Genomic DNA, 10,343 nt, shown 5'->3' with positions numbered 1-10,343 from the left:
GAGTCAAGCAGAGAAGGACCACCATTTTCAAGAAAAGGCCCCAGCATGGCATCAAGCACACCTGATTGCTTGGTCTTGCATTACCATTGCTACCCCGGACACTCCATCTGGGTAGAAGAGAAGAATTTATTCACTGGTCACCGGCATCTCTCCCTCTTTGGTTTGAGGTTTACTCCATGGGGCATTGCCTCCCTTGCACTCGTGTCCACAGGCAGATCTTTGCACCAGCAGGATTGCACTTAGGCAAAAGACAATAGGTGTGACAGGGCACAAGGCAGGGATTACCAGGTTGGTCCACACGAGGCCCATCGGAACCCAGGCAGAGCTGCAGTCACATTGACCACTGGAGCAGAGCAAGTAGCCAAAGACCCTCAGGACGCATGAGGCCAGAGGACCTGAAGTCGTGTACAACAAGTAGCTGACACATACAGGCAGTGAGGAATCAAGCTGGGGTACAAACGCTGACAGGCTGGCCTCAAAGCCGTAACATTTAAAATTGCTCTGATGCGCTGCCTTGCAGAATAAGACCCAAACCCTTTACCATGCCCTACGGTCTCCTGCATGATCTAGCCCCTACCATCTGTCCAACTCCATCTTGCACCTTCTTTTCCTCACTCACAAAGCTTCAGGAACTTGTTCTTTCAGCTCCTAAATTCCCCTCCATCCTTTCCTGCCACAGGACCTTAATGCATGAGTCCCTCTGTGCGGATCCTTTTTCTTCCTCTTTTGCGTGGCAAACACTTTCTTATCTTTTAGTCACAGTTTAAGTGTTGCCTTCTAGAGAGGCCTTCCTGACCACTCTGTAAAAGAGGACTTCCCCCTTGTAATTCTTCTCTCCTACTCCATGTGTGTTTCTTTCACAATACCGACCACAGTTTGAAGTAATTTTATTAATTTCTTTGATAACTTCTTTTTTTGTTTCTGTCTCCAGGAGAATGTAAGCCTGTGGAGACAAGGACCATGTCTATCTTCCTCACCATTACAGCCTCAGCGTGGAGCTCAGTGCCTGACCCAAGGAGATGCTCAATGAATATTTGTAGGATGAATGAATTAAGGGCTCTTATATGAGAAATAGATTCTTTTTTTTTTTTTTTTTTTTTTGAGATGGAGTCTCGCTGTCACCCAGGCTGAAGTGCAGTGGCGTTATCTTGGCTCATTGCAACCTCTGTCTCCCAGGCAATTTTCCCACCTCATCCTCCCAAAGAGCTGGGACTACAGGCGTGTGCCATCACACCTGGCTGAGTTTTGTATTTTTACTAGAGATGGGGTTTCACTGTGTTGGCCAGGATGGTCTTGAAATCCTGACCTCAGGTGATTTTCCTGTCTCAGCCTCCCAAAGTGCTGGGATTACAGGCATAAGGCACTGCACAGCTTTTAAGGTGGTATTGTCCACATCACTTTTTCAAGTGAAAACACTGTGGAGTTACTGAACGGACAAATGAATGATGCTAACCGTGTGAAGGAGGATAACAGACTGGAAGGAAATTAGATGAATGACCTGTCTCCCTCAAGTTTCCTTCCAGCTCTACGAGTCCTTGAACCATGGAGTATATTTTTAAGGAAGTGCAAAGGAACAGGAAGGAAGCAAAAGTAGGAATTCCTTAGGAAGTTCCGAATAGAAAAGCTAGAGAATCTGTTCCACTGTATGGCAAACAGGAAGTTATTTAAAGCAGGGTTTTGAAACTGTGGACCTCTAAATGGCTTACAAAAATCCAGGAGCACTCATAAAATTGTATACAAAACATGTCTTCATATCTGCATGTGCAATTTTCTAAGCAATAGTTTCTATTGTATTTGAAAAGGAACTCATACCCTTTGCATAGTTAGGAAACACTAATTGATTGCAGAAACAGATGAGTCTACAGATAATCTAGACTTACTTCCTCAGTTTTCAAATGAAGACATCAAGGCCCAAAGATGTTATGGGAACATAACATCTAAACCTGCTAAAATGCAAACACAATAAATTAGGTGACAAGAAAGCCCAAGATTCTCAATTTCCATTCTAGTGTTCTTTGCTATGCCACAATACCTTCCTGAAATTAAGTTATAAAATACTATGTGAAGAAAAGAGAAATGTTTAATATCTTGGATAATAGACGAGAAAGTCTAAACTGTTAGCAAAGGTAAATGTAATTGAATCTCAAAGCTAGAGAAGCCTCCAAAGGTCGACTGAACCGTTCCTCAACTACAGGCAAAAACCCTGTAAACAGCCTGGAATTATCGTTTTTCAAGATGGTTAAGGAATATGAAAGAATCAAAATAATTATTCAGCACTTAAAAATCAAATACTAGATTATCCTTATTCATAAACATAAGCATGAATATAGTTGTCTCTTGGTATCCATGAGGGATTGGTTCCAGGGCTCCCCCAATAGCAAAATCTACAGGCGCTCACGTCCCTTAAATAAAATGGCATAGTACTTGCCTACAACCTCTGCATACTCTCGTTTACTTTAAATCATCTATAGATTCTTTATAATGTCTAATACAAAGTCTGCACCTCACTTCATTTGCATGGATTCAATGTAGTACTTGGCATACATACAGCACATTCCGGTTTGCTTTTTGAAAGTTTGTCGAATATTGTTTTCCAAATATTTTTCATTTCTTGATTGGTTGAATTCACAGAAGCAGAACCTACCCATATGGAGGGCCGACTGTATATATCAAAGCTTCCTACAAAAAAAGAATTTAAAAATAAAGGCATATTGGGAGGCCGAGGTGGGTGGATCACGAGGTCAAGAGATCGAGACCATCCTGGCCAATACAGTGAAACCCTGTCTCTACTAAAAATACAGAAATTAGCTGGGCGTGGTGGCGTGCGCCTGTAGTCCCAGCTACTCGGGAGGCTGAGGCAGGAGAATTGCTTGAACCTGGGAGGCAGAGGTTGCAGTGAGCCAAGATTGTGCCACTGCACTCCAGCTTGGCGCCTGGCAACAGAGTAAGACTCTGTCTCAATAAGTAAACAAATAAATAAATAAACTGACCACCTATCAAAATCCAATGCTCAGTTGTGATGCAAAACCAAAACAGAAGCATGCTATGTTTTCTAATAACTGCTAAGATAACAGAGTGTGGTGAACATTTGACTGTCTCTCACAACGTGAATTTAAGGACAAATTAAGTCAATTAATTGCACAATCTCTAGTCCTCCATCTAGGGCTAGGCAATTAGTCAACTTTGGTTCAGGAAACATCACACTGTTAGGATACCTGAATTAAACTTCTTGCAACTGCCACTGATTTCTAGGCTTGGACAAATCACTTTCTCTGGTTCTCAGTTTCCTCCATCTTCACAGTGGAAAAAGATTAATCTTGGACAGGAGTTTTCAACTTGTTTTGTCTTATTTTATTTTTATTTCTTTTGAGACCGAGTCTCACTCTTGCCAGGCTGAAGTGCAGTGGCTCGATCTCAGCTCATTCAATCTCTGCTTCCCGGGTTCAAGCAATTCTCCTGCCTCAGGCTCTCGAGTAGCTGGGACTACAGGTGCATGCCACCATACCTAGCTAATTGTATTTTTAGTAGAGACGGGGTTTCACCATGTTGGCCAGGATGGTCTCAATCTCTTGACCTCGTGATCCACCCACCTCAATCTCCAAAAGTGCTGGGATTACAGGCATGAGCCACCTCGCCCAACCTCATATTTTTTAATTTGATATTTTGTTACTGTTGTTACCACCCACACAGTAAGACATATTTTTTATTATTGCATCCGTAAACATATATGCTCATAACAGAAACAAAAGTTTTGCCAGAGAGTATTGATGCTCAGTATATTCAGTGCACTCTGATATTTTCTATTCTATTAGATTATGTCCTGTTTTAAAAAATATGTATAGGTTATAACTCATTACATTGATTTAATAACCTATGCGTGGGTCACAATCTACAGGTTAAAAAACATGAAGATCACTTGTTGTTTTCGTATTCTACCAATAAACTCTCTGCAAGAACTGCAAGTCAACAGTACAATCAATTTACTTGAAATTCTATTTTCTCCCTTTCTCTGTCACAGGTGATAATGGGCAGTGATAAAGAATTACAAGTAGAGAAAGGGAAATTAAGTGCTTTGAGCATCCATGAGAGGAAATTCTGCCAGTAAGTAATTTAACATTAACCAGAGAGAAAGGACATCCACAACTAGAAAGATAGGACATCCACAGTTGGAAAGTTTTCACTGACTTTTTTTTTTTTTTTTTTTTTTTTTTTTTAACCTGCCTACGAACTGTTCATTCAAGTTTTAAGACTTTCCCAAGAAAATGTTTGAGAGAAGGTGGGGATAGACAGGAGAGAAGGAGAAGGATGGGGGAGAAAAGGAAAGGAGGAAAAAGAGGTGAATATTCAAGTGTTGGTGGGTGGTGCTGACCCCCTACACTAGAGCAAGCCTCAGTCCAGGCAGAAACCCCCTCTACACGTGAGAAAGGACGTACGGGGCCATGTCATCACTCTGCTCTGCCAGAACACTTCTTATAAATCAAAACCTGACCATTACATGTTTACAAAAGAGTCTTCAGTGCCGTCTCAGCCTCTGCAGGGTCAAGTGCAAACTCTTCAGCACAGCACACCAACCACTCATGATCTGGTAGCATCTTTCCCTTCTCCCCAAAACCGTCCACAACCACATATAGTACACATGCCATCACCAGTTGCATATAATAGTACGCACGCCATCACCAGTTGCATAGAGTCCTTAAAGTTCTCCGAACACCCCTTCCCGTGCTGCTTTGATTTGGTTTCCACTCCTCTCTCAACAGTTTAATAGAAGCATATTCTTTACTTCCTAGCTGTCCCCTTGTATTTCCTGTTAAGACAGCACATCTAAAATGACTTCAATTCCCAAAGGCTCTGGAATCTTGTTCTGTTTTTTTCTCCTTATTTTGGGGTTTCATCGGGCTCACCTCTGTTCATTTTCTTTTCTTTTCTTTCTTCTTTTTTTCTTTTTTTAGGCAGAGTCTCGCTCTGTCTTCCAGGCTGGAATGCAGTCAGAGCCGCGATCTCAACTCACTGCAACCTCCACTTCCCGGGTTCAAGAATACCCTCCGCTCTGCTTCCCTCTTCTAGTCCTTCAAGTCTCAGCATGTATATCCCTTTTCTGTCATTCCCACCTGGTCCATGCCACTCCAAAACTGTGCTCACCCCAGTCACAGACGCTAATGCAGGGTATTGCAACACATGGTATCTGCTCACCTTCCCCACTTGACCCTGAGTTCCATGAGGGCAGAGATGGTGTCCACCCTGTTCAAGGTGAACCATGTCCAACACACAGTAGGAATCCCATAAGTATTTGCTTGCTGAGCATTGAAGGACTCTCCTATATTCTACCTGTCCTAGCTGGTGTCCTAGCTACCTATGACTGGAAGCTCCGAACCTCAGTTACAATGTTTGGCAGTCAAGTGTGATCAGATTAAGTAGATAATCTCTAGTCTGGCAAAACTTTAGCAAAAACTTCATGTAAAAAGTGAAGTATGGGCCGGGCGCGGTGGCTCACGCCTGTAATCCCAGCATTTTGGGAGGCCGAGGCGGGTGGATCGTGAGGTCAAGAGGTTGAGACCATCCTGGCCAACATGGTGAAACCCTGTCTCTACTAAAAATACAAAAATTAGCTGGGTGTTTGGCAAGCGCCTGTAGTCCCAGCTACTCGGGGGGCTGAGGCGGAAGAATTGCTTGAACCCAGGAGGTGGAGGTTGCGGTGAGCCAAGATTGCACCACTGCACTCCAGCCTGGCAACAGAGCAAGACTCTGTCTCAAAAAAAAAAAAAAAAAAGTGAAGTATGAATCTTTACCCGTTAAAAAAAATGATAATGATTAAGCAGAATGGGAATGCTGGCAACCAGTCAAGAGAATGTTATCCTCCTAAACAGCCCCTCCAAAACAACTTGAAATTCACAATGAAAAACTCAGAAAACAGAAATCCACAGTGGAGGGTGAACAGATTTTAAGAAATTTCATATTTGGACTATATCCCTTTTATTAGTGGAAAACAGTGGTAAATGCGGCTAATTGTAAAAGTCATGTGTGTGAGGGAAGGCAAAGCGCCTCTAAAACTCAAAGATACACTCCTACCTTGATTAGTAAAAGAGTAGAATTTCACTCAAACAATAAATCACTGCTGTGAGGAGCGAGTCACATGGGCTCTTATAATTCATTACTAAAATATTATAAATAAAACAAGAGATTAATTAAATCCAACAAGGGATGATGATAAGAACAAGAAAGATAATGAGTGTTATCCCAAAGAAAGGACAAAATAAAATATTGCATTTTAGAAAATGAACACAGGCCAGGTGTGGTGGCTCACACCTGTAATTTCAACACTTTGGTAGGCCAAGGTGGGAGGACTACCTGAGGTCAGCAGTTTGAGACCAGCTTGGCCAACATGGTGAAACCCTGTCTCTACCAAAAAAAAAAAATACCAAAATCAGCGGGATGTGTTGATTCACATATGTAGTCCCAGCTACTCAGGAGTCTGAGATGGGAGAATTCCTTGAACCAGGGAGGCAGAGGTTGCAGTGAGCCGAGATTGCACCACTGCACTCCAGCATGGGAGACAGAGCAAAACTCCATTTAAAAAAAAAAAAAAGAAAGGGAAGAGGAAAAGAAGAACAGTGATGAGCCCAATGAAACCTCAAAATAAGGAGGAAAAAACAAAACTTGATTCCAGAGCCTTTGGGAATTGAAGTCATTTTAGATGTGCTGTCTTAACAGGAAATACAAGCGGACAGCTAGGAAGTAAAGAATATGCTTCTATTAAACTGCTGATAAAAAGCAGATGACAGAATATAAAGAACTAGGGACATGGTTTAAATCTCCTTGTCTCTATGACATACAGGATATCTCAATTAGATAATGATTTCTTTTCATTTCCTGAAGAACAAAGAGGCTGAATAAAGTAAATGTATTTGTTGGTTATCGGAAAGAATAAAGAAGCCTGCTTCCAAATGCATTTCCCAGTGAATCCAATTCTGGCCCTTGGTAAATTCTTTGAAGAAAATGTCTGTGAGCACATGAAGAAATGCAACCAGTAAAATAACATGAATTCTCGAGGGCAATTCAGGATGTGATTACATTTTCTTCATTGTCGGGATTTTGTCCTAAAAATTACTGATGGTTATATATTGGTGGAGAAACTGTGATTTTTAAAAGTTTTATACTTAAGTTTGTATCATCAAAATTTCTATAATCAGCATGTATTATTATTGGAATAAAAAACACTCCCCTTCCACCCATCTTCCACCAAAAAGAAAAATTGTGATAGGACGACATCTAAAACTTTGGTTTATTTGATCTTTCGTGGCAGAAATATGAAAAATGTGATCCTACCATTCAAATGACTACTAAGATGATCTCTGGGAAATTAGGCTACTCAGAAGAACATCAAACCCAGGCCCTTAGAAGTGGAAATTGGAAGTCATAGTTGCAGTGGTAGCAGGGGCTTAAATAACCCCTTCCACCTGGGCAGAGGTGAACTTTGTGGTGGTATTGCTATTATTTGACAGCAAGTAAGCAATCAAGGTTAGGAGATTTTTATTTTAGTGACTTAGTCATCGCCAAGTTCTCGATCAAAAAAACAGAAACTAAATCAGCTGGCTCAGATATTTTGAAAGTACGTTTATTTTTAAGGACACCAGAACCATGAAAACATGATTCAGTCCAGCCTCGTGGGAGCTGCAGATGGGAACTGGTGAGCTGTCGGGTTGGGGTCCACGCTGCAGAAGTCCTGGCAGCCTCATGGCCTCTTTCCTCTGCTCTATTCTGAATATCTGCCCCATTCTTATCTCAGCAGACCAGATCCCTTGACTTATTCAAAATTTCTGCTTTCTTGTGATTTGGCCCTGCACATGACTTTTGTTGGGCCATAAACCTGCCCCCAGACATGAGGCTACGTGACAGATAGGCTCCCGGCAGCCAGCACAAACTTTCAGAGAGCCAGCTCCACATTGAAAAGAAAAGATGTTGATTGTCTCAGGCTGGGTGAGGTGTTCAGCCCTGTTTACATCTGCCGTGGCAGAGGGACTAGGATACATTTTATCAGTGACCGCTTTGGCTCAGCTCTTCAACAGAGGCTCATCAGGGCTAAGTTCCAGAGAAGGGGACTTTGTGCCAAGTATCCAAAATATATTTATTACCTTTGAATAAGCATCTTTGGATGAATCTGCACACCTTCTCCCTGTCCACAGTCTCATTCCTCCAGTGGCCCACCCCTTTCTGGCTGAAACAGAAAGCAACTCACTCACACTAAAGTACTTAGGACTGACCAAGTGACTTTAGAGCAAATCATTAGTCTTCCCAGGGATTGACTAAAATTAATTATCTCTAAAAAGACAGAATTTTGACTGTTATTTAATACTACCTTCTAGTATAGAAAATGCTTTCAATTGTAACTTTGTAAATCCCAGAAATGAAAGTTGAAGAGTACCTCTCCAAGGCTATGTGCATTTTTAAAGAGAATTCTAAATAATAATGATAATTAACGTTAATTTCGTGTTTATTCTATGTCGGACACTCTTCTAAGAACTTAACACATGATAATTTCTTTAATTCTTACAACAACCCAAGCAACAGAGTGTGTTAATTAAGATAATATTAACTGTGGTAACAAATAAATACTGAAAATATATGCCTTAAATAAAATAAAAGTTTACTTCTTGCTTACATCACAGACCAGGATGGGTGTTCCTCCATCTGGATCTGTAGATGGCTTTCCTCCATATTTGGTGATTCAGAAATCAAGGGGGTTTTTTTTGTTTTCCCTGTGGCTCTGCCATCTCCTAAACCTGTCAACTGATGTCAGCCAGGGAAGAAAAAAGAAAGCGTAGAGAAGTTACCTGCATCTTAAAAATCCTGGCCTAGAAGTGACACCCTTCAAGTCCACTCTGTTGGTGAGAACCAGTCTCCAGGCAACAGCTGGATGCAAGGGGGTGAGAAATGTAGTCTCTGATGGAACAGGCAGTTCTCAGAAAAATTAGTTTGTTTTATTCTTTGAGACAGAGTTTCGCTCTTGTTGCCCAGGCTAAAATGCAGTGACTCCATATCAGCTCACCGCAACCTCTGCCTCCCAGATTCAAGCGGTTCTCCTGCCTCAACCTCCCAAGTAGCTGGGATTACAGGCATGTGCCACCACACCTGGCTAATTTTGTATTTTTAGTAGGAGAGATGGAGTTTCTCCATATTGGTCAGGCTGGTCTTGAACTCCCGACCTCAGGTGATCTGCCCACCTCGGCCTCCCAAAGTACTAGGATTATAGGCATGAGCCACCACACCCAGCCTGAAAAATTAGTTTTTTATCAATCTGGATTTGCACATTGTTTTCACATTTTAACATGTCTTCAATAGAAATGTATTGTTCAATCAATGACAAGTTTATTATTCAAGGTAAACTCAGATTTGGTTGGCAGCATTTTTCCTTTCCTGGTAGTACGTATACAGCACATGCTTTACAGTCAATGGAATCTTAGGCTAGATGAAATTTGGTTTATAATATGGAAGAGGGAGGAGAAATTTTGCCTCTTCTTCAGTTTGTTCTTTTCACCAAAATATCTGTATATACCCTTCTTTCCTCATTTCCACGGACACATGCTAAAGTCTGATCCAGTTCATGCATACAGCTCGAAGTCCAGCATCTCTGGGTGATATGAAGTCTTCTCATCCAAAGCTCTTTTCAGTTTGGTGATATACAAACATATGAAAAAATTCCCTGCCCCTCTAATATGTAATTATAAGACAGGAACAAGATAACCACAATAGAAGCTCCTATTAAGAAGGACCCAGAAGTAGGCTTTTGGCCTAGGTAACAGGGCAGAGATGTGGTTCAAGATTCTCCCCGGACTCACCGCCATGGGCGTGTGCTCGCTTATTCCAGGACTGGCTACTTTGTACATCCACAGGTTCACTAACGGGGGCAAGGAAAAAAGAGTTCCCCATTTTTTGTATCACTGGGATTTGATGGAAAGAGATAGGCACATCTCTGGAGTTGATCGTTACTGCATGTCAAAGGGTTTGGAGAACATTGATTAAGGAAGCATTTTCCTGATTGATGAAAAAAATAACTCAGTTGTGGTCATTTACCCCTGCTAGAAGGTTATACAGTGTATTATGTAGCATGCAGTGTGTTACGTAGTGCTTAATAAAAATAAAACGAAAAAAAAAAAAAAAAAAAAGAAGCCCCTATTAAGAAAGGGAAGAATTGTGGATACATAGCAGTCATTTGGTCCATTCTAGTAATGGATACTGTCTTTTAGGTTATCAGAAACATGGTTTTTAAAATGCTTTGCAAAGGCCGGGTGTGGTGGCTCATGCCTGTAATCCCACCATTTTGGGAGGCCAAGATGGGTGGATCACGT

General features: G+C 41.5%; 1 protein-coding gene across 1 annotated transcript; it reads left to right on the top strand.

Moving 5' to 3' along the window:
• Positions 1–9,761: 9,761 nt before the first annotated feature.
• Positions 9,762–10,138, top strand: LOC101053450 (NADH dehydrogenase [ubiquinone] 1 alpha subcomplex subunit 1). Its single transcript, XM_003934519.4, has one exon. It carries the CDS (start codon positions 9,805–9,807, stop codon positions 10,015–10,017), a length of 213 nt encoding a protein of 70 aa, XP_003934568.1. The 5' UTR covers positions 9,762–9,804; the 3' UTR covers positions 10,018–10,138.
• Positions 10,139–10,343: the final 205 nt, after the last annotated feature.

The sequence above is a fragment of the Saimiri boliviensis genome, chromosome 7 (genome assembly GCF_048565385.1).
Source record: "Saimiri boliviensis isolate mSaiBol1 chromosome 7, mSaiBol1.pri, whole genome shotgun sequence".
In the NCBI taxonomy this organism is placed as follows: domain Eukaryota; kingdom Metazoa; phylum Chordata; class Mammalia; order Primates; family Cebidae; genus Saimiri; species Saimiri boliviensis.
Note: the sequence above shows the minus strand (reverse complement) of the source record. Positions and strands in the feature narration are given on the sequence as shown.